At 36.0% G+C, this 24,689-nt stretch overlaps 1 protein-coding gene across 9 annotated transcripts in view; it reads left to right on the forward strand.

The window, feature by feature from the left end:
* Window positions 1-24,689, forward strand: part of PDLIM5 (PDZ and LIM domain 5) — a 209,351-nt gene that overhangs the window by 58,542 nt on the left and 126,120 nt on the right. For all 9 annotated transcript variants that reach the window (XM_024574820.3, XM_024574819.3, XM_053922919.1 and 6 more), the window contains exon 3: window positions 13,346-13,497. In XM_024574820.3, the coding sequence (XP_024430588.2) occupies window positions 13,346-13,497 (152 nt within the window). The remainder of the gene's footprint in view (window positions 1-13,345; window positions 13,498-24,689) is intronic.

Below are 24,689 nucleotides of genomic sequence, written 5' to 3' on the forward strand. Positions count from 1 at the left end.
ACGTATGAATTGCTGCTTTGTAAAACATAATAAATCTAGTACTGTTTTGTATTATACATCCACCCTTTTTAACACCATCCATTTTTGGTAAGTAACTCCTGGTAGGATGTAATTTATGATCTTTTACTGTTTTGACTGTGGTGGTTCTTCTGATACTGAATTACAGTGATATGGTCTAAACATATAGAATACAGTGGGACTAACACTTTCCCTGATGTGGATAGTGCTTTTTTTAAAAAAACTGCATCCGAAGGCTATGTACTACTTAAAAATATTTTAAAAAAATCTTCAACAGACTGTTCATAGTATTGACTCAGAGTGATAGCACAGCCTTTTAAAATCTCATTGATTTGATTTTTGTGGACTCCTTGTAAAGCCTTCTTTTATTGAATTTGAATTTTTCTTAATCTCTTCATTTTGAATCTAAATACTGGATTATAAATTTATCTTTGTGTACAGGGGGGAACCCAAACAAGCCTGGAATTTATTTACAAAATATTGTGTATTTATTATTACATGTTTAAACTTCAGTTACCTTCAAAGTACTCTCCATTTGATGCAAAACACCCATCAGGATATCAGGATGTTTTTACCACTGCTCAAACCAGTTTTTGAACTCCTTGATTTTGATAGCTTTTAGGGCTTGTCTTAAGTTTGTTTTTTTTAATCTCCTCCACATTGACAATTGATTTCCCTTGGAGGACTTTTTTCATTTGGGGAAACAAAAAGAAAGTTGCTCCCCTTGAGACAGGGTGAATAGGGAGGGTGGGGCATGGGGGTCATGCCTTTTTTTGGTTAAAAACTGTTCAGTAGTCAGCAGTTGCTCATCATGAAGTGGGCAAATGCATTGAAAGTCTTCAAAAACAATTTGCTGGTTATATTTTGTTTCCTTTTTTTTTTTTTTTTCTGTTTATTATGTTCCAGTTAAAGGTGAGATCATATGGTATTTGTCCCGCACAGTCTGGCTTATTTCACTTAACATAATGCTTGAAGTTAAGAACAATCTAACAATGGATAGGGGGGAGTGGGGAGGGGACAGTGAGGAGAGGGGATTACAGGAACTACTATAAAGGACACATGGACAAAATCAAGGGGGAGGGTGGAGGTGGGGGAGGGAGGGGAGTGTGGTGGGGTGGGGTGGAGGGATGGGGAGAAAAGGCACACAACTGTAATTGAATAACAATAAAAAATTTTAAAAACTTTTAAAAAATTAAAAAAAACCCCAACAATTTGCTGAAGCTGAATGCAGCCTCTCACAATGCCAGCTGGTACACTGATACAGATGGGTTCCTACAACCCTCACCTAGCAGGGGAAGCCTGTACTATAAAGGACCTGCTGACCATATATTCCAGGTTTTTTGGATCCCCCTTCATATTTTATGTATCTTCAAGTCAATAAAAAGTTTTAAGCCTTTCTGCCACAGCCCAGCACACTACTCTCTTTTATGCCCTGTGGTTTGGCATCTACAAATTGGTACACATTCTTCCTAAGTCTGTAACTAGTTGCTGGAAGCCAATGTTGACTCAGCTCCAAGAAATGATTTTTAATGATTACAGAGTGATTGTTAAGTGAAAATCAAGAAAGGAGATTTCATACATTTAATCAAATGCCCAAATATAGATTTAAATTTTGGAGTGAAAAAATGAATATAACAAAAAATCCATTTCAGTTAAGGCTGGGTCATATCTGCCAGTTTTTTTGTATTTTGGTTTCTTTTGTTCTTTTTGTGCTTTATATTGCTTCAAAGAGAAAAGTTTTTGGTTTGCAAATCATTTTGGTAAGGCAAAATACCTAGTGTCCCTTCTTCCTTTCTTATTTCTTCCAAACAAAATGAATGTAACAAAGGAAAAACAATACTTATTTGAAAAAAATCTTTACTCTTGGAACTTGCCATAAGTGTAGAGAATTCTCACTAAAAATTTATGCCATATTCCCTTGGTTTTGTGCCAGAACAATTTTTAGACCATGAAGTGTGCTTGTGATTAAAGAATCTGTCGTAAGGAATGTTTCTTACCTTAGTGTTTCTGAGCGATGAGACATTACATGTGAGTACATTGCTCTCTAATTTCTGTCTGTAATGTTGAACCCTGTAGCTGGAGAACTCATAGACTAGTTGGAAGGTTTTGCTCCTGGAATCATTGTCTTCTGACTGAAATAATGTTGTATACTGTTTTCCACCTTGTTTGGAAGTAGAGGAAATGGCTTGTAATAAATGCCAGCAGAGAATAACAGCTAAGCTAACCAGGGGATTGCTAGATAGATTTTCTTGGAAATATATTCATAATGTTTAACTTTTTGAATAGATGTTTGCATACATCAGAATATTAAGGCAAAATGTTAGTCTGTGAGTCAGAAGAACAAATGCAGCATATTTCATCTGTTACTAGTTTTTGTCATTTTACTTGTAGAAATAGAAGGTTCTGTTAAAAGAGTAGAAAAGTGCCTAGCATAGTGCCTGGCATATAGTGAGGAACTCAATAAATGTTAGTTATAAGTATTATTTGTGAATTATGCAAACTTTTAACAATTAAAAATATATAACACTATGCTACTCCCCTTTAAGTCCCCTACCTTCAGAAGATACCTTATGCACTGGTATATATTGTATATTCAGTAACCATTTGCTGATAGACTGGAATCCATGTCAAATATTCTAACAAAACTCAAATACTTTTAAGTGAAACCCTGGTCTATCATCATTCAATAATGATCAACAGTTGGTGGTGCTGATAGTTGTTGATCGACACAACAAAAGCTCTTTACAGATCCTAGATTTAATTCTGCTAGTAAATTCCTGTTTTCTCTAGCAATAATGGCTTTACTCTTGTCTTTATATTTCAGTGACTCTGAGCTCTTACTCTCATAGGAAGAGGTGCTATGTTTCATGAAAATGCTGATGTCATGAGTGGAAACAGTTTGAAATGAAACAGCAGACAGTATGCTTCAGGCCTTTTTTACCAGCCAAGTCAAAATCTTAGCTCCCTCCTGTGCCTCACTCCCACCCCTGTGCAGACTTTGCACAACTAGGAGCAGTGACATGGCTTAATATTTCCCTGTTTTCAGCGTCCTGCCCCCTGCCAAGCCCACTGTTATCCTCAGCTCAGAAGCATATGGTGCACCAACTGCACCAGAACAAGACTCATTCATGAAGTGATGCTCCAGTCTCTTTTACTCTAAATTTAAAAAGGGGGGGGGAAACAAACAAAAAACAGTGGCACTAACATAACATTTCCTTTCCTTTTTTTGCTGCTGTTTGTGACTGCATTTGCTGTCTGTGGAGGAAATGAAACATCTAGAACACATCAGTGTTTTGTGACTAGAGACCAGAGCACTAGAAGTCACCTCCTAACATTTGGTGCTATCTTGATAAAAGCCAGCTGCGCAGGCTGTTGGTTAGGCTAGAAAAATAAACCTGGGACTGTGAGAAAAGGCACAGAAGACCTCTATGTGGTGTTGGTGGTAGTACTGACCTAGAGTAAGAGAACTCAGAGGAAAAGAATCCCTAGGACTTTCTCTTTATTTTTTCAACAAATCCCAAGCAGGATAAATAATTCCATGTACAGAAACATTAATTCCATGGGTCCAAGTGTTGATGGGTCGTGGTTCTGAAAGGCTACATATGTACAAAGGAAGCCGAGGCTGTACTTCCTGGGACAGGAATGAAGTGAACATACATCCATCTTTAAGGGTGAGAGAAAGTGCATGGTAGAAAAAGCACTGAAAGGAACCAGTTGACAACCGTGGGTTTCTTGGAAACAGTATGGCATCCAAGAGTGGTAGTTGTATAATGCAAGCAATCTGTTCCAAGCAATGAAAGTTTTAAGGAGACCACACTAGTTGAAATAGAAGCAACTCGTAAACTTAGATTCTTCACAAGTTGTTTATTGTCATATACTGTGTCCTTTGTTGTATGACTTTTGGCAACCTGGCCAGCCTGGACTGTCAGTTTCCTTGTCACTTTTTCCATAAAATGTAGGTACCCTGATCCACTTGCCTCTCCCTGAAAATGGTGGTACTTTCATGTCATCATGTCTTTCACATGCTTTTTGTTTTTACCTAGTGGATCTCTCCTGCCTTGTGTCTGCAAATTCTGTCCCATATTTCAGCACTCAGGGCAGTTGTTGTCTCGGGGAAACCTTCATGCCACCTAAGTGTATGAAATTAGTCATTACATTTCATTATTACCCTGTAGTGTGTCAGAGTAATTTTTTTTAGCTTGGCTTGTCCCTCTGCCTGGAATGTTGTCCCTCTAGGTGTCTGCATGGCTCCTTCTCTTACTTTGTTTGAGCCTGTGTTCAAATGTCGTGTCCCCAGGAAGTCTCTTCTGTCCACCCTACCTTAAAAGCGTCTCCTGATACCTTCTATTCCCTTTCTCAGCTTTGTCTTCTGTAATACTTCTTGTTTCCTGACATTTTGTTATTTATCTGTAGTTTGTTGTTGTTGTCGTTGATTGGCTCGTCCCCCTGACTAAATTTAAGTTCTATGAGGGCAAGACCTCACTTTGTTCATTGTTGTGTTACATGCCTAGAATAGCCTGGCACATAATAGACATTTTGATGAGTATGCGTTAGATGATAGAATAAATGGATATTTGTTTTCCCCATTAGCCTAATCATTCAATCTTAGACTCATTAAAATCTGGCCCATATGTAATAGCTCAGTAAAAGTATGATAAATGAATGAATGCATAATTTAGCATTGAATTTTAGAGGACGCAGCTGCTCTCAGTGGAAAGAAGATTCTTGTCCTTCAGACTAATTCATTCTAAAAGAAAAAAATTATTTCAGGTCTGAAAAAGCAGATAAGCTACATTCTCTTCCAGTTAGCCCTGGAACTTGGCCTTTGGGTTTCTAATGTTGATGAGGTTTTAGGTTCTTATTTTTTAGTAGTATATTTTTTATTGTATTTTTTCCATTACCATTTGTTCCCCCTCTAACCTCTTTTACCTCCACTCATTTCTCTCACCCCACCTGCAATCACTACACTGTTATCCATGTTCATGAGTCCTTTTTCTTTTTTGCTTGATCCTTCCACCCCCAACATCCCCCAACCCGCACCCAGAGCTGTCAGCCTGAGGTTTTAATTTTTTAAGAAGCACACATTTGCCGTTCTGATGTTTTGTAATAGAATAATGAGAATAACATATATGAAGTAATTAGAGAATAATACAAAATAAGTGCCAAAGTAAATAACAGATACTAATTGTAATAACTATTTGGCCTAATGAGAGATTGTGAAAGTAAAGTCTGTGTAAATATTTACTGTGGTTTAGAGTTTAAAGGCACCCTAGAACATTTGATCCAACTTTCTGAGCAGAAAGAGGCCAGAGATGTAAATGACTTGCCCAAGGTCACAGGATTTATTAGTGGTAGAGCTAGAATTGCCGTTAGGTTCTTTCTGTAATACTATGAGCTGCAAGGGTGTGGGTAACAGACACTTTCTTACATAGTTTGCAGAACTATTAATGGCCACAGATAGTCTGGCAGTCTGGTGTCATAAATGAAAAATTTAAATGTGCATACCTTTTTAGAAACAACTCCTAAAGAAAAAGTCAGGTAAATGTGCCAAAGTAAATATACAATATAATCACTTTATGTTTAATGTAAAAGCAAAAAAGCAAAATGGAAAAGAGTTAAATTACTAAATAATAACCAATGCATTAAATACTTTTAATTTCTAGTGTGGTATTTTCAGCACATGTTAATTGTGTATTATATTTGAGTCCGTGTACAATTGACCTAAAGAGAAATAGAGTCATTGCCTAGAAGGAGCATCCTTGCTGGTCTACAGACTAGCAAACTGTTCATTGAAGTTTGAGATGGAATAAGGGCAGAAATGAAAAGTATCCAGAAACTTTTGTGGTTCGACAGAGCAATTTTATACCTACTGAATCTGATGATGAAAAATTGGTCTTATAGTTTGTATGATTTATTTAAATTTTGTTTTTCCAGTAATTTATCATTACTATAGGTCCCAGGTGGCAAACACAAGGCCCAAAGGCCAAATCAGGGCCTCCACCTTGTTTTATCCGGCCTGGCACCTTGTTTCTACCTGGCAGTGCTGAGCTCCTTGCCCCTAGTTTAGGAGTAGTTACATTTATACAGTCCTAAAATTAAGCTCGGCCCTTTGAAGGCAACAGCAAGGCTGATGTGGCTCCTGGTGAAAATGAGTTTGACACCCCTGCCTATACGTTATAGAAGAATAGGTATATGGCAAATTGGGGGTGGAAGAAACTTTCAGACAGATAGTGTCTTTCACTATGGGTGGTTTGAGGAACGCTGCTTTATGTAGAGTTGCATACAGATGTGAAAGGTTAAAGAGTATAAAACAGGAGATGAGGGAAAGGGCCTGTTCTTTTGGACCTTTTCCCAGAATTTATTATTGAGTTAGTGCCTTATTGGAATAGGCCAGTGATTTTCAATGTTTTTCATCTCATGGCATCAGACTAACTACTAAACTCATTAAACTAATTACTAATTAGTCTAGTAATTAAATCACTGAGTTTAGTAATTAAATTAATTACTAAGATTCTGTGGCACACCAAAAAAACTTTTTTTTGTCACCTGACAAAAAATAGGTATAATTTTGACAATGAACGTTTTTTACAATGAATGGCTATTATTGTGTTCGGCTGTTGTCATTTTTTAATTTGACAGTCTAAGGGAGAATAGGTCATTGCCCCTGACTAAACAGTCAGGCATTGCATGTTTTAAAAATTCTTGCCACATACCGGTTGAAAATCACTGGCATAGGCTGTTATTAAATGTTAGTGATTTAAGCCATGAATATTTTAAAAGATTTTAAAAGTTCCTTAAAAGCAAGTAGCTTTTCTAAGCTACACTTATTTTTCACTAGCATGCGAAATCATGATTTTGCACCATTTTTAGTAAATATTCTGCTTTGAGTTAAATTTTCTTGATGTTAATGATTTTTTGTTTTGAAACATCTCACTCTGGTAGATATTGAAGGGCTTGTGATTTTTTTCTGTTGCAGAAATATGCTGGCACTGGTGGTTTAGAAACCACACTTTGAGAAACACCATTCTAAGATTTCATTAAATCATTAGTTTTTAACTTTTTTTTTGGTCATAGATGCCTTTGAGAATTTGGGGAAAGCTGTGGACTGACTGAACAGAAAATACATGCATACATACACTTTCAGGGAATTCATCTCATCATTGAACAGAACCTAGTGAATAGGGAGGTCGAAGTTTGTGAATTTCAGTGTTTATCTTTTCCCAGATAGAGTTCACTGATTCATTTTTAACCATTATAGCTATCTGATTTTTTCTTAACCATTTTTCTTTTTTATTATAGAGTGAATACAGAGAACACTAATTTCTCTGTAATTAACAAATTTATTTGATTTTGAGATGTTTGTCGATTTGCTCTGTTTTTTTAATAACTAAGCATCATACTTTCTACATTTCTGGTAGAATTGTATTCACACATTAACTAAAAAGCACATGAAATCCCTGGGCTTAAACACATATGTATTAGTCATAAAATCAAAGTGTTATGTGGCATCTTACAGTGAATTACAGTTTAAGAAGGCATGTGTCAATTTTATTAGGATGGTGGTAGAGAAAAATAAAGATGTTATTTCAGTAAAGAAGGACTCATGGGAAGTGCATTTAGACTACTGGAACAAACTATGAGCCAAAGCCCCGGGTTTAAAACAGATACCTCAGTGGCTACAAAAAAGAAGCATATCATTCCCTTTCCATTTGGTTTTGTAAGGCACAATGACACATACTTTAAGGAATTCTCCTCATTGTTACCCTATAAGGTAAATAAATGCTCAGAGTTTTGCATAAAATTGACTACAGTTTGACATGAATCAGGGTTTTACAAAATCACTCACAGAGAGACATCAGCAATTGCTTGTTTTGTCTCACTATTCTAACCTACAAAAACCCAAATCATTTTATTTCACAGAAAAGGGTATTAAAATGAATGCAAAGTATCCTCCAGTTTTAAAGGGTCGTGTTAACATCAGACGTCCAAGCCAGAGAATGGCATTTTATATGTGGTTGAGTAGAATTTACAGGCTGTTCAAGGCATCAACACTATATAACAATAAATAATGCAAGACACAACTGTTAAGTGCTGAGTAATATGGTAGGGCAGATTAATAAGCACCAGAGTGATAGTAAATAAATTGGGACTTGAAAAAAACCTTAGAGGAGTTAAAGGATGTGTTTGAAAAAAAAAGAGCACTTCTCAAATGTGTTTTTCTTCTCACTTTAGTGGCTAAGACCTCTACCACTTTGCTTATTTGTGGTATTTGGTAGTGATTGAGTAGCACTCATCCTTTGGCAGGAAAACAAGTTTTGTGAGTTCTCTATTTAGGTGTAATGCTGATAAGTTCTCATGTGTTTTTTAATTGGGGGCATTGTCTGTGCAAAAAGTCACTTTCATGGTATTCTGGGAAGTCTGTGGGAGGTAAACACCTAGAGACTTTCAGCGGTAGACTTGTATGTCTGGATGCAAATTTTTATTCTACAAGTAGGCACTAGAAAATAACATTCTAAAGTAAAATTGAAGGTTGACCGTTAATCAGGTGTTTTTTTAAAATAAGACTTTTCTCACTGCTTTTCTGTGCCTCAAGAAAATTTTTTTGGTCAGACCGATATAATTTTATTAGTATATTTCTCCAAATTTTAATAACATCACTGCTACAAAAACAATAGCTTTTATTTTCCCATGGTTTAGTTTCCATGGTTTTCGGACATTGGGAGTTTCTCTTAGAGTTTCCTTCTGTAGCTGTCATATTTATATGGCCCCTTCACGTTCACTAAGTCTGATAGCATTCCTGTCATGCCCAGGGCGTTAGGGTCATACATTTCCAAGAAGCCCATATTTGTTGAAAACATGCAGGAGGTTGTTACCCATAGTATGTAATAGGATAATTGCCAAAGTCAATTTCTTTTCAATTAGTATAAATGATTCCTACCCATCTACATCAATAAACGGAAGCTCAGAGGTAGTTCCAGCATGTGCAGCCTTGTATGCTTGCAACTTAAGTAAGACCACAAAGCAATATTTTTAAAGAAGAAAAAACAGCTTTAGTTAAGTTTACGGAAAATTGGACAGCTGTTCTGAAAAATGCATTTAAAGATCAAAAGAGAAGCATTTGCTTGTGATTAGTTTGATTTATACTGGGCTTGACCCAGGACCTTCCCACAACTGCTTCCTTTCTATGCGTTGTGCATTTATGTAGCACACACCCCCTTATGGTTGTCATAGAAGATGTGTAAGATTTACTAACGACAGAAACTTATTACTGCTTCAAACAAATGCAAGCTGTTTAGACTTGCAAGAACAAAGGAAAAATGAGCTGTGGAAATAATGAGTGACCTTGTAGTTTTTCTTTGGCTGCTCATAATTTATAGTAATGCTATATAATACTCAACTAAGGCGGGAAATTTATCTTTCTAACGAGCGCATGGCTTGAGGAAGTGGTTCCGGAGACAGATGAAGCTCATAGGTGTATTCAGTTAGATGCCACCTTTCACAAGTCTCGAGTTTGTTTCTAGGCAGTGAGCCTTTCCCACTACATATAGAGCATTAATTCAGGCTTCTGGTGATCTTAGTTTAAATCATGAGTAGAAAGCCTGAGTATAGGATAATAAAGATAGAGATTAAGAAATGAAGTTAATGTCAAAAACCCGACAGTATTACGAAGTTCGTAATGCCAATTACGAGATGACTTTGACAGATTAAATAATAATGGAAGGTTATGCAGATAATGATTGGTATTTGTTTCCATTTCTGATAATTTACTGAGAAAGGCTTGAGATTAAATATAATTAAGCTCTTCCGAATATTTGTTTGATGAAATTACCAAGGGGAACTGTGATATCACTTTAGAGGTCCTCAGAAAAATGGCATTGCTAACTATCTGAACTGGACTTACTTTGTTCTATTGGAACTACAGTTTGATTTTTGTCCTTATGTCAGTTCAACCTAAAGATTAATTGAAGACTATCATTTTCAGATTAGAATCTGTTTTTCTCTCTTTGGCGAATTAAGCATACTTCTAGAATTTAGTATATTAAACTGATGTACTAATTTATTAATTTCTTATTTATCAGAGTCTATCAGATATTTTTTTAATATTCACAATAACCAAGGCTCTTGGAGAAGAGCAAATTATAAAACATGATCCCTGATCTTATGGTGCTTGTTTTGAGGTTGGAGTCCAGTTGGTGACTAATTATAGATGGCTTGTATTTCAGGTTTGGGCTTTATTTTACACTGTAGGAAGCAGAAGATATTTGAAGTTTTTTCACCCTCATTTCGTAAATGGTTTACATGATTGGAGTCCCAGTGTGTAACGGTAGTAGGGCCATCATTAGGGAAATGTGAAGCTAGAGGAGGGGGGAAGGAATATGGAGTCTTGCAGTAGGCAGTAGGGCAGGATCAAAGTGACCCATGGTCAGATACGGACTAGCGTGGGAGGAAAATGGAAGAATCAATAGACTTCAGTAATTTCCCTAGACATGATACTTGGAAGAGGCAGACTTCACTGGAGCTATAGGATTTCCATGCTCTACTATCTGAAAATAAGGTGGCAGAATAAAAGCAACCTTAAAAAGATAGGTAATTTTGAGAAGTTGATTTTGAACTTCTTGAGGTCATAGGATCTGGGAATCTAGTTAGGCAGCCGGAACAAAGGAGTAAGAAAAGTTTTATCTGGTTTTAACATTGGATTTGATTATTAATACATTGTTCATTACCTTTAAATTACTACAAAACTGGGAATATTGAAATTGCTTTGTTGGGTACATTTAGAGAAATGTGCCATAGGTTTCAGTGTTACTATGTTAAGTGTACTTTACATTAGGGATAGTGAGGTAATTTAGCTGTGCTGTATTTCTGGGTTTTGTTTTTATGCTTGCCTTTTTTGGCTAAAATAAAATCTGGGATAAATTATGTTTATCCTTTATCAGGGTTGAAATTTCAATTCATTTGCTAATTTTAATAGGGAATAGATGTCCCTTTGCGTTGCCAACAAAACAGAGTCTTTCAAATTTGACTCTTATTTTGGGATTAGATCTGTACTTTTGTGCAGATAGCTCACAGGTAGATAAACTTTAAAACTGGAGGGGACCTTAGGAAGGCCTGTGAGATCATCTAGAACATCAGCCATGTTTCTGCGATTAGTAATCTGAGGTCAACAGAATGGCAATAATAGCTAACATTTATTGAGCTGTAATCTCCCATAATCATTATAACAATCCTATCAACAAGTCCCATCCATAGAAGGCTGTGGCATTGTTGGCTCTAGAAACTGTTTTCTTTGTAAATGTCTTTCACAATTCAAACAATTTTGTTCAGTAACATTAGAGAAGAACAATTAGTATTTCTCTATTAAATGATTTTTCAGACATTTAAATTAATAAAAAAGAAATACTAATTATTAAAAGATGGTCCACACCTATTATTTAATATACAGTCATGAGCTGCTTAAGGACAGGGGTCTGTTCCAAGAAATGCATTGTGAGGCGATTTCACTGTTAGGTGAATATCAGAAAGTGCACAAACTATATGTTACAGCCTACGACGTACCTAGGCTCTATGGTCTTGCCTAGTGCTCGTAGGCTACCAGCCTGTACAGCGTGTGCCTGTATAAAACAACGCAGTTAAATCAAGCACAAGAAAAAGAGATGCAGGCAGGAGATTGGTAACCATGAGATGTATGAGGCTGTTGCCAGGCTAACAGTATATTAAAGATGGTGGCATAATATTTTACAGCAACCTTTTTTTGTGTAAGTACAAAAAGTAGATTCTAACAATACAAAAGTGAAGTATAGTAAATAAATAAACCAGTAAAATAGTTGTTTGTTTTCTAGCATTATGTACTGTACATAACTCCATGTGTTGTACTTTCACAAGGCTGGCTGCACAGTAGATTTGTTTTCACCAGTCCCCACCAATACATGAACAGTGTGCTGGGCCGCACACTGCTGCGGCTACAGTGTCACTAGGCAGTAGGAATTTTTCAGCTTCGCTATAATCTTATGGGACCACTGCTGTACATGTGGTCATTGCTGACTGAAATGTCCTTACTCAGTGCTTGACTGTAGTAAAACCACGTCACTTAATGTACTTGTTAATTGTAAAGACCTTTTTCTAAATCTCAAATATACATGCACACATTCTTGTTATATTTTAATAAATATATCTGCCAGTACAGTATTTAAGAATATATGTAATAAAGTTCTGTCTTAATTCTTTTCTTCTTGATCCTGTGATCCGGAAATCCAATTTATTTAACTTTCATTAAATTTTGGAACTACTTTGACAACCATACAATATATATATAATAAAAGGTGTGTATATGTATACATATGTAATATGTATTACATAATATAGTTATTACATAACTATATGTAATATAGTTATATTGATAGGTTTTATATGAGTTCAATTTTGATCCATTTTGTTAGTCTGCAACTTTTATTTTTAGTGTCTACATTTCGTTAATTTTTTTTAACCTTCAAATATCTGGGCAGCTGAAAGGAGTTGTTTCCATTAGTAAAAAGATGAAAACAAAATCACTATATACTATGTATATGAAAGAGAATGTTTCGTTTGAAAGGTTTGAAATATTTTTAACACTTTGTGTGTATTAGCTTTTACATATCCTTGCTCAAAAAGATTTTTTTTTCTATTTAGAAAAATTTTCTAACAGAAAATTTTACAGAGAAGGGAAGAAAGACTGGAGACTAAAGACTGTGGTACACAAGAAAGTCTGTCTCGGACACACTGTTTCCTTCCCCTCCTGCAAAGTGCCTGGAGCAGGAAACACATCCCTTTTAAAAGATACTTGGGCCTGTGATCTAAAATAATTCAACACCCCAAACACTGGATATGAATTGGACTCAACAGGAAGCATTGTTCAGTAGATCCTCGTGTATATTACCTTTTGTGTTCAAACAGAATTACAGCTGTCTAAAGAGTTTTAAAAGTTACTTCTAAAAGAGTATTAAATACCCTATTCAGCTTACATTCTTTTTCTTTTGCTAAGATGTAATGTCCTTGTCTTCTTTTCTTTCTCATTTGTAACAATCGCACACTACTGTTACACAATAAAGAAATGGAGAAATTATTAGGGAACCTTTCTTACAAAATTATTTTAGTTTTATGGAAAAAACAAGGATTTAAAAAATAAACATGAATGTTATTTAAATTTTAACTTTACCTGTTAAACAAGATCATTTTTATTACTTTGTCTAATAGTATATACTTTTATTTTGAGGTGAGTAAAAACATACTTTCAATCTGTGTTTATTACTTATTTTTTAACATGTGACATTCCTAATTAAATGTATTACAGCTAAAAGATGGTGGCAAAGCATCCCAGGCAAATGTGAGAATAGGCGATGTGCTTCTCAGCATTGATGGAATAAGTGCCCATGGAATGACTCACCTTGAAGCCCAGAACAAGATTAAAGGCTGTACAGGCTCCTTGAATATGACTCTGCAAAGGTAAATTGCTTTTTGTTTGGTTCTGAGAGAGAAAACAGTACCAAGAAATGTATTTTTGTATGTCTGATTCATAGTGTTAACTAAAAAGCAGTTTTCACTACCCCTTTTTCAGATAAATAAAAAACATAATGGCTCTTAAATTGAGTAGTCAAGCAGTGTAAGAATTGGTGAAAGCATTGGACGATTTCTCCATAAAAAAACATGTATTCACATACTTGCGAAAATTGTGTGTACAGCTCAGTAAGTTTAAGAATTCCTAAAATTTCTCAATGGAGCACCGACTAAGAATTCTTATATAGGGTAAAACCTTTTGCGTTAATATTCTGGGCATTATACTAGAGGGTATTCTTTTAGGGTATGATTGATATGACTTGACTTAGTATGTCTTCTCTCTTTTTCTCCTGTGTAGAAAAATAATTTTTTAATATACTTATGTGAAGTCTAGATTTTCTGAACTTGCTTTTTTTTAAAGTTACCTATGTTTAATTATAAAATAGCTAATCACCTTCTTGATGATAGTATGTGAGGCAGTTTGAATATCCCAACACTTGACCTACATGTAAGCCACCTGGATTGCTTGTTAAAAATACAAGAATCAGAATATCTGTAAGTAAGAACCAATAATTATATTTTAATAAGTTCCTTGTGATTATTATCAAGTATAAAATTCGAACCACTGCATTATTTTTTGCTGAAGGTAAGAGAAAGAAGGAATGAAGAAAGGGTGATTGATAGCTCTGAACCTTTAGGTCTATAAGGATGGGAGCTGTCATTTACCAGGTAGTTATGGAAAGTTTTAAACGTCTTGTTTTTAGTGATTACAAAAGTGTTTCTACTCTATTCAGTTTGGAAAACACCTTTTTTCCCTGTAAAACACCTCATAGTCTTTAATAAATTATCTTGTGTATTGTAAGTATTTAAGAGGGAACGATATAAGTGGTGCCTTCCAAATGCATTTTGCTATGGAAGGTTTTTTTTTTCTTTTTTGAGTCACTCCTGGACTATTAAAAGCATATATGAGATCTGTCCGGAAAAAGTCCAGCCATTGTTAATATAAAGAGAACACTGATATAACCTGGCAGCCAAGGAGAGTGGACTGGAATGCACATGCATGAACAATGACGACTTCACTGTACCAGTCACGGGGTGGTAGATGCCGTTGAGTGAGCATGTGTACTGTGTGGCTGTCACATTCAAAATGACTGAGTAGAGCAGTGAATCTGCATTAGACTTTGCATTAAGCTTGAACGTTCCTCCGTGGAAACTATTTGGATGATTCAGAAGGCCCTAGTTGGTGATTGGGAGCTTCGTCATGACAACAACGTGCCTGCTCATGCATCACGTATTGTGTGGAGTTTTTTGACTAAACATCAAATCACCCAGGTGACTCAGCCCCCTATAGCCCAGACTTGGTGCCCTGTGACTTCTGGCTTTTCCCAAAAACTAAAACTTTGAAAGAGACGAGATTTCAGACCATTGATGAGATTCAGGAGAATAGGACAGGGCAGCTGATGGCTATTGGGAGAACTGTGTGAAGTCCCAAGGTGCTTACTTTGAAGGGGACTGAGGCCTCATTGTCCTATGACAATGTTTCTTGTATCTTGTGTCTTCTTCAATAAATGTGTCTATTTTTTTATATTAAATGGCTGGGTACCTTCTGGACCGACCTCATACACAGACCTCATGTACAGGATAAGTTATATGTACTCGCCTGGAGGAGTATTGATTTGGTCTTAAAGTGAACAGTAAAATTTTTTATGAACTTAGACTTACAGATTTGCTTTCATGTATCATGATTTTCTAGCTAGTTCCTTCTTTTTTCTTTTGGGAAAAATTCTTTTCAATGGACTGTTGAGTCATAGGTTGTTTGTATTTAAATGTTGATAACTATAAACTGTACATTTTAATGCCTATAAATGTAATCAATGTGAAAAATAACCTTGCTAAAAAGTTCTTTTTTGATAGTACCCTTTCTGCTCATGAATGAAAGTACTCATTTTTATTTATGGGCCTTTTTTTTACTAAGCATGCTTTTGAAATAGAACCAAGAAGTTAAGAAGCTTGACTTCTGTGAGGTATCAACAAAGCAAAATAAATACAGATGATGGGCTGTTTTTCAAATTCTAAAGCTGAAAGTTTACATAGGGTGTAGCTTTTTTCTTGGGCTGTGTAGCGTTTCTTTCACAGCGGGCTACTTGTTTTCACATTGTGCTCCCTATTTTATGACCTAGGACCCAGTATCTTATTTTATATTGAAACTACTTTTAGATCCCATAAGAATAGATGAAAACCAGAGGTTACCCTATATGAATACATTTCCTATTTGAGTAATCTGGTATTGCCTCTAATAAAGATTCTTTTTTAACTACTTAAATATGAAGTCTAACAAGCCAACTTATTATAAACATTGGGAGATACTCCTTAATCTTGTCTTCATATTTCTGAATAATTGTATTCAGGGAATCCAAAATACAAGAGATAATTTTTGAGTCCTGTTGTTACTCATTGTAATTCTCCTAAAGTTTTTTAATGCTTCTTGTGTTAGCTAATGTCAGCCTGAAAAGTGATTTGCATTCAAGAAGATTCATGGTATAATATTAACATTGCTACTGAAGAAATACATTTTGCCTTTTAAGGAAAAAATAAAACTTTGCAGAGTTATGTTCAATTCTTCTCCTCTTAAAGACTTCCTAGGCCCATTCTCCTCTTAAAGTTCTCTTTCCTTCTCATATCAATGCAAATATTTTTTCTTCTACTTCTTTCTGAATTTCAACAACAGCATCCTTAATTGGCCTCCAGACACCTTACCTTCTTTATCCCACCTACCATCAACTAAATTGCTCTGCATTCTCCTTCCAAACTGAGTTACCCAGAGCAGTACTTTTCTGTGTGATTCTTCATAAACATGTAGTTTTCTTCATGATATTCCTTTACAGACTTAGTCTGTTCTCCCTAGAAGCTGAACCCGAGGTGGGATTCATGTGCAAGTGATGTGTCAAAGGGAGTGAGTGAAGCAGGATGGGGAAGAAGAAACAGAGATGAGCAAGGATGTGGTTTCAGGGGATGTCTAGCCTCAGTTTGATCCAGGAGGGAACTTGGGAACAAGATTGTACCACAGACCATAGAGTCTCTCCTGTGCTGAGGTAAGGGAACAGGGTTTTACATTTTGCTCCCCTGCATTTATTAGTGATTGGCCACCAGCTGTCCGGGAAGTCTGTGAGAGTGTGTGTGTGTATGTACAGGAGAGCTAGGAGGTACCTGCTGTTGCTTCCACAGAAAGTTGCTAGTGTGAACCATTAGCAGTAATGAAGGGAACACCTCGGGGATGAGTGTATCAAACCAGTAGAAGGGTTCCAGAGGACTCAGGCTGGACACCAACGACGTGTTCTGTGAGATTCCATCTAGACTCAAGTCTTCTGCTCGGAGCATTAGGCTTTTTGTGATGTAGGCCCACTCAGATTGCCCTCCCCTGAGCATCACTACTCAAAAGTGAATACCATCTTTCCATTTAAGGTAGGTTTCTTACTGTTTGTCACATGGCCTTACGTTCTCAGTTCTCCTGCCTACCTCTTCACTGCTGATACATGCCTCCACATACACAAACTCTGTATCAAACTCGTCATCTACCCATAGTCTTTCCTTACTATTGCAGCTTACTCATGCTTTTGCCTCTGAACTCCTATGACAAGTTTGTGCTATTTCATTCAGTATTTAAATATATACTAGAAATAACAAGGCAGATTCCATGAGTTTTCAAATAAACCTAATTAGTTAATAGTAATACCTAATACTGCCTATGTAATTGACTAATTACTTCACGCATATTAGTTTTGTTTCTCCAGTCAGACTTCTGAGAGCAAAGAGCATATTTTTGTACTACTTGTATTTGACATCTTGCATAATTTTGTGTTTTTAGTGTCTAATAAATAGTTTATGGGTGCCAGCATTATTTCCCAAACTTGAAACAATTTATTTATTCCACAAATGTTTTTTGAGTTTTTGCTAAGTGCCAGGCATTGTTACAGATGTTGGGGACACAGCAGTGAACAGAACAAAAACCCTTCCCTCATAGTGCTGACTTTTTAGTGAGCGGATGCAGACAGGAAGTAGAAATGTGTAGTAGATCACATGGAGATAAGTGCTATGGGGGAGAAAGTACGTAAGGGATGTAGGGAATGCCGGGGTAGGGGATTGCAGTTGAAAATTAGAGTGGTCGGGAAAGCCTCGGTGAGAAGGGTGTTGGCTATCTGGGCCCTAAGTGTCTCAAGCAGAGGGAAGAGCCTGTGCACTGGTCCTGTCAGGGAGGCCAGGGTGCCTGGAGGGAGCGCGTGAGGGCAGACTGGTAAGCAGTGCGGTCAGAGAAGTAGGAGGAAATGGTAGAGGTGGGACAGACCTTGTGGGGCTTGTGGGTCATTGTAATGTTTGTAGTCAAATTTCATTTTTCCTGGACCTATAAAAAATTGTGAGAAAGATTTGGAGAATTATAGCTGCTTGGCCAGATCTGCCTCAGGGTTTGGGAGAGGAATGACTTCATTATTGGAAAGAGGGGCTCAAAGAAGGAGCAGACTAAGCCTCTCCCCTGTCTCGATAGTGGCAGCTCTGCCTTTTCCTGTAGAAACACTGTCTGATGACCGCTTCTGCCGAGTTTCTGCTGACCTCCACCCAAGAATCCTCAGGGGAAGAATATAAGAGAGAAAACTCATTTTGTTTTTTTTTAAATGAACATCACCAGCAATTTTGTTGCATGAATTTTTTTGCATTAAGTACTGTTAAATATCGGTCATTGAAAAAATAATTAAGTGATTACCAGAGGAAAAGGGAGTGGGGGAAGGTAGAAGAGGGTAAAGAGGGGATAAATGGTGATGGAACGAGACTTGACGTAGGGTGGTGAACACACAATACAATATATAGATGATGTATTATTACAATTGTACACCTGAAACAAATGTATTTTTATTAATCAATGTCAGCCCAATAAATTCAATAAAAATTTAAGAAAAAAATCTCTTTAGGTACAACCTTAGCACCCAAAAGTAGGATTTAAGAAGGAAAAAGTAAAATAAAGGTCCTTGGTTAGGAGCATTTAGTAATGATTTTTATTTTTTATCTAGTCTGATTTGGGGGTATGTAATAAACCAAACATATTACCTCTTTCTGATAGCCTAAAACAGTAAGACTTGATGCACTAGAATCTGGGTATCTAATGAATATAGAGGTGTAGAAGAAAATTACTTTTTGAAACTTTGATGTCTAACAACTCTATTAACTGTATTACAGTTGGAGTCTATGAGTAAGATTTTATAACTTTTACTTTATTTCAATAATTCTCTGCATAACAGATAAACTTGCTGCTAACTTACTGTATGAATTGGGGCAAGTTGCTAAACTTCTGGGCCTTAATTTTGTCAACTGTTAAATGAGGTCATGGGTGATTTCTAACTTCCTTTAAATTGGAGTTCTTGTTCTGGTTTTTTAGCTGTAAAATGATAAGTTCTCTAGAGCTTGGTATTAGATCAAACTAACTTAAATTTGCTTATTTTGGCTGAGGGCATCAGGAAATTAGACTTTCTCCATTGGAGTTACCTTAAACTGTGCCAGGTTAGCGAAATGACTGCTACTCTGCCGACTTTTAGATGAAAGGTAGGTCACATAGGTATTCGAACAGCAAGTAATCATTAAAAATACTGTATGTATTTGTCCTTATTTTATACTTTTTAATTCTGTTGGAATCACAGAGAATGCATTTTCGAATCTTGCTTGTTTTTTTATGTTTTGGTAGTGGCATATCTGTGTTTTGTTTTCGTGCCTTAAACTTTATTTACTATATAACTTCATGTGATTGGAAATGAAAGATCCAGAAGGATTGAGTTTTGAAAAATAGTGATGTGCTCTCTTTATGTCTCCTTCTTTTTCCTTATCCTTCCAAAAATAACAGCAAACAGTTGTTAGAGGTCCAGTAACTTCTATTAATGAATGACAGATTGGAATAATTTCATACTTACACTGAGTTACAAGAAAAAGTAGCTGTTGTACTAGTCTGAAGTTATTAACCATCTTTTGTTTTATTTTAATGATTGCTTAACATTCTATTACTGTTAGCTTTATGGATTCAACTCTGCTGTTTCTTTCACTAATAGCATAGAGGCCAGACTTAAGAAAGCATTCTTTTTTTTGTATTAAAGTTTTCAGTTACATCTGGGATATTTCAGTTCATGCAGATTTAAAGATGTTTAGTTCAGTTATCTTTTCTTTTAATTGGAATTGCCTGTTATCCCATTTCAGGTAACTTTTTCCCCTTGGTATTTCACATGCTTTTCTAACATCTGCTCTGCAGTTTAGGTTTTACAGTTTTTGTTTGCTTGGTGGGTTGTTTTTTTTGTTGTTGTTGTTTTTTGTCTTGGTTTTAGTTTTGGTTTTTAGTTTGGAGGGTGACTGTTTTTCAGTATGACTGAATTTGTTTGCATCCTCCTCCCATCATTAAAATTGGAACTACTGCTCAGGAATAAGGAGGAAGACAAGCACATATTGACATATCTCTTGTGCAAGACTTTCCACATGTATCATTTAATTCTTATATCAGTCCAATGAGGAAGGAGGTAACATGCCCATTTTTTATATGAGTACATTATGGCCTCGAAGATTTGTGTTGCTTGCCTAACAAACCCAGGTCAGCTCAAAGCCTATGCCCTCTGTACTTTCTCTGTGTATCAAGGGACTAGTTACTATAGTCTCTTAATAAAATTTGTTAAGATAAGATAGTAATACAATAGGGGTAACTCTGACTCTTGTACTTATAAGCAGTAGCACCTCTGTCCAAAACATACTTTTCACGTTCAGCCTTACCTTTCAGCACTTAAAATAAATATTATACCTAAATTATTTCCTCTGTGCTTCATAGATCCTATATATTAGCATGAAAGTTTAAAAAAAAAAGATTTAAGAGGCTTGTGGGCCACTAGGTAGGAACATTCATTTGGATGGTGACTTATGTGTATCGTTGTCTGACCTTTATCAGAATGTCGTCTTTTATTTTTCCCAGTCAAGTTCAAAGCCTATTGACTATATTTGCTAATTTATTTCTGTATTAAAGTTTAAAGACTTAGTTTTTCAGTAGGCTTCTGTCTGTGTGTTCCATGAATAATGAAGGATTCAGGGATTTAAAAAAAATACGTTTTTAGGACTTTTTGCTCAATGTGACACTGGAAAAGAGACTGTCAGTCATCAACAAATCAGCCAGCAGATGCAGAAGTAGTTCTCTCATATCGTTTTTTCTTCAATTCCATAGGGATAAAGATTGTTGAAGATGAACTTGAAGGCTCAAACTAGTTTGTCTTTTTTGATAGTCTATAGCAATTTGAAAATAAGTTTGGCAAACATGGGTTGGCAGGGTGTTTTGTTTGTTTGCTGCATTCTGAAATTCTTCCTTTTGAACTTTACATCTTGAAAGTGTTTGATTATTTTTTAACAAAAATCTTATTCCTCTGAAGGAAAAACTATTTTGATGTATTATAGAATCTTGGGGAAACAATTGTAGGAAATAATATATTTCAAGACCTATTTAATTTTAAAGCTTTATTGTAAAAGTTTAACATGTGCAATGTTTCGTATGTGCAGAATTTTTAAACAAGACCATGAAATGGAAATAGAAAGAAGGAGAATGTTAATGACTCTGGCTTTGAAATTAGGTAAACTTGATGCAAACCTTAATTCTGCCACTTCCTAGCTGTGTGACCTTAGGCAAGTTGTGTAACTGAGTTTCAGTTAGCCATTTGTAAACGGGCATAGTCTTAACTGCCTTGTAGGGCTGGTATAACAAAAAATGAAATAGCACATGTAAAAAACCTAGGACATAATAAAGATAAGTTTTCTCTTCTTTCTTCCTACTTCTCTTCTCAGTTGATAAGTGAGTATTAACATAGTACACATTATAAAGGTGCTTCTAGGAGATCATATTTATTTTGATAGTGACAAAATGGGTGTGACTGGAGGAAATAGAAAATGAGAAGGCAATCTGGTAACTAGAGGAAGTCAGAAAGATGATGCAAGTGTTAGAAGAAAGGAGTGTTTAGTCAAGTGAGTGATTTTGATAATATAATTGTAATTAAAGCTTTTAAAAAGAGTGGATACAAACATACTGCCTGCCTGCTGAGTACTGCTTTGGTTCAAGGTTATTGTCTTATCCAATGATTTATGGCAGCAAAAGAGAAACCAGGACACACCTAGTCTTGTTTGGTCTGTTCATTCCTCTTGTTCTCAGAGAAACAATGCAGATGTAATTCTCTTTTGCTGTGGGTTAAGTTAGATCAAAACAAAAAGTTTTTTTCTCTCACTCTTCCATCCAAATTCATGTCTATTCCCTTAATTCCCTGAGTATCATTAAAATCAGGATAAAATACTAACTTTTGGACTGTGCTTTTAATACTTTTGGAAATAATTTTCTTTTTGAGTTGAAAAGTCTCATAATATTCCAAATTTATAAAAATTGACTTTACCTCTAGATTTACCTTATGATTAGCAGTCATAAAGGGTAGATTTAAAGAGAATGATTTATGATTTCTGCCATTTAGGAATTTATATCTATTCATTGGCATTAGAAGAGACAGAAAGTACTACAGGAGTTCAGAAAGAGGGCAGGATTCCATTAGAATAGAAATGATTCCTGGAGGTGCTGAAATTTGGGCTAAACTTTGAAAAATGAGGAGGATATCTCAGATGGAGAAATTCCCCCTGAAGTAGTTTGGAGGTGACCAGTCCCCCAGCATATGTTGGGGTAAGCATGTTGACCAATTGGAAATAAAGATAAGAATAAAAGGAAAGTTAAGTTAGAATAGTGTTTTTCAGGGTCTTAGACACTGAGGTATTATAAGTTTTGATCAGAAAAGTGACATATTTAGGGTATTTAGTGAGCTGCTTTGCAAGAAGATAAAGAGACACCAGAAACAGGATGACTGGTTCGACACGTATTGCAGAGACTTGGCCAAGTGCGGGCTTGCAGTGGGAACAGGAGAAAAGTGAAAAATTAGAACTTGTGAACAGTAATTCTAAAAGCCACAATAATGGTGTTGATATGAGGAAAGAGGGAAGAGCCAAAGGTTGCTTGGGTTTTTAGCTCCTAGACCCAGGCTCTGTTCTTTCACTTCCCCCTGCTCTTCTATTCACTAGAGTCGGGCTTCTCCTCCTGTCACTCCAACTACTTCACACTTGGATGTTTCACAGATTCTTCAAACTCAACAGGGTCAGAACTGAGCTCAACACCTTGTCTCACCAATTTGCACCTCCTGCTGAATTTATCTTGGTGAATGGTCCACCAGCCGCCCTATTACCAAGATCAGAAAGACTCCTTCCTTGCCTGCACCTCCCACATTCATCATCTCTAACCACCTGTTATGTAGCATTTCTTTATGTCTTAACACAGAATGAATAAAATAGAATTAATTAGCATGGCCTCGGGGTGTGATGGTGGGGAGAGAGACAGCTCCTGGTCATACTGCCTGTATCTTAAGCAAAAATCTTTAGGATCCATTTGTTAGCATCTACTAATCAACACTTGCTGAACTGATCCCTGGGGACAGAAAGAAGTCCTCACTCCTGCTCTGAGGGAGCTCACAGTGTGAATGTCTGGTTTCTAACCTAAAATAAAGATCCCCCCCCAACTTTTTAGAATGTCAAATATTTTTTGGGCAAGCTCTTCCCTTACCACATTAACAGTTGTACTTCTTATAACTACAGATTTTAAAAGTATTGTAATAAGTTTTAAATGAAGAGGAAGATTTTTACATTTGTGTACAGGAACCTACATTTATTTTTAAAAATGTCAGTCTATACATGATTTAATCAGACTTTTAAACAGTGTTTGGTACACGGGTGAATTTGTGGATCACTTGTGAAAAGTTACAACGGTGCGCCAGTTACCTGTTTCAAGTGTGGTTCACTGATTGGGAACCACTGGCCAAGAAACATTTTAAGCCACCTGAAAGTAGGCAAGAAAACAGACACATCCACCTGGAAGGCGAGGCTGAGGAGAGACAGCCTGAGGGTGTGGAGGGAAAGCAGACAGCAGAGACAGCAGGACAGCTGAAGGAATAGAGTAACATGAGAAGATACTCCTGGTCATGTCTGCTTAATAGATTAAAAGGACCGGGATTCCACAGCACGGGATTATACCAAGTTAACCTTCATTATCATTTTAAAAGAGAAAAAGAGCTGAATTTCAGAGATTTAATGAGAAGCATGTAATATGTCCTTGTATGAAAAGGAATAGCTGGTAAGATGTAATATGAACACCAATTAAATGGCAAGAAAATTATGCCCAACTCTTAAAGGGCAGAACTGACGTTCTATTTATTACATTCTCCAGTGCCAACCACTGTGGCTTAGACATAGAAGATACTCAGTAAATATCTATTGCCTTGAGATGTAGAAAATTTAAAAAGTCATTATTTCTGCTACTTTTACCTGATAAATTTAGAAATAATTCACAAGGAGTTTATTAGTGAAATGAAGCGAAAAACTGGTCATTCTTGTTTATTTAACGGCAGCAGTCTCCTTGGACTTCCAAATAAAAATTTTTGTCGATAGCATCTAGAGCTTTTGAAGGGATTGAAATTCAAGTCATTCCCAACTGTTTTCACTGGCTGTTGTTGCTATTAAGGGTTTCAGAGACTGAAATAGCCTAGGCTTTATATGAATTTAAAAGTAAATGGGAGGGGCTGGCTGTGTAAAGTACATCAGCGGCAGAGTCTTTACAGTGTCAAACTTTGCAACTTACTTGTTCTTTAATGCATTTTAAAGTCTACATTTTCATAGAAAACGAGCTTTATAAGTGTGTTTTTAAATGTTACTAGTCCAAATAATTTCTTTTATCAGCCATGAACAGTCTTTCTCTGAAATTTAAATGGATATGAAAAATAGTATTTCATTCATCTATTTTGTGTGTGTATGAATTTTAGTTTCTTGAATAATACAGAGAGACTTCATTTCTGTATTACTATAAAAGTCTGTGATAATCCTGAATTCAATGAATTCTCTTACAATTAAGTCTGCCTTTATCTTGAGTGTTTCGACTGAAGTGTATAGCACTGTTTTCCTGTGTAATTCATCCTGTTACAGTGAACACGAGGGACTTTCCAGATTATTTTGTTTTACTGGAATTACGTTATATAGACTGTGCCTGAAACAATGGATTATTTATT

The sequence above is a fragment of the Desmodus rotundus genome, chromosome 4, assembly GCF_022682495.2.
Source record: "Desmodus rotundus isolate HL8 chromosome 4, HLdesRot8A.1, whole genome shotgun sequence".
Lineage (NCBI taxonomy): Eukaryota > Metazoa > Chordata > Mammalia > Chiroptera > Phyllostomidae > Desmodus > Desmodus rotundus.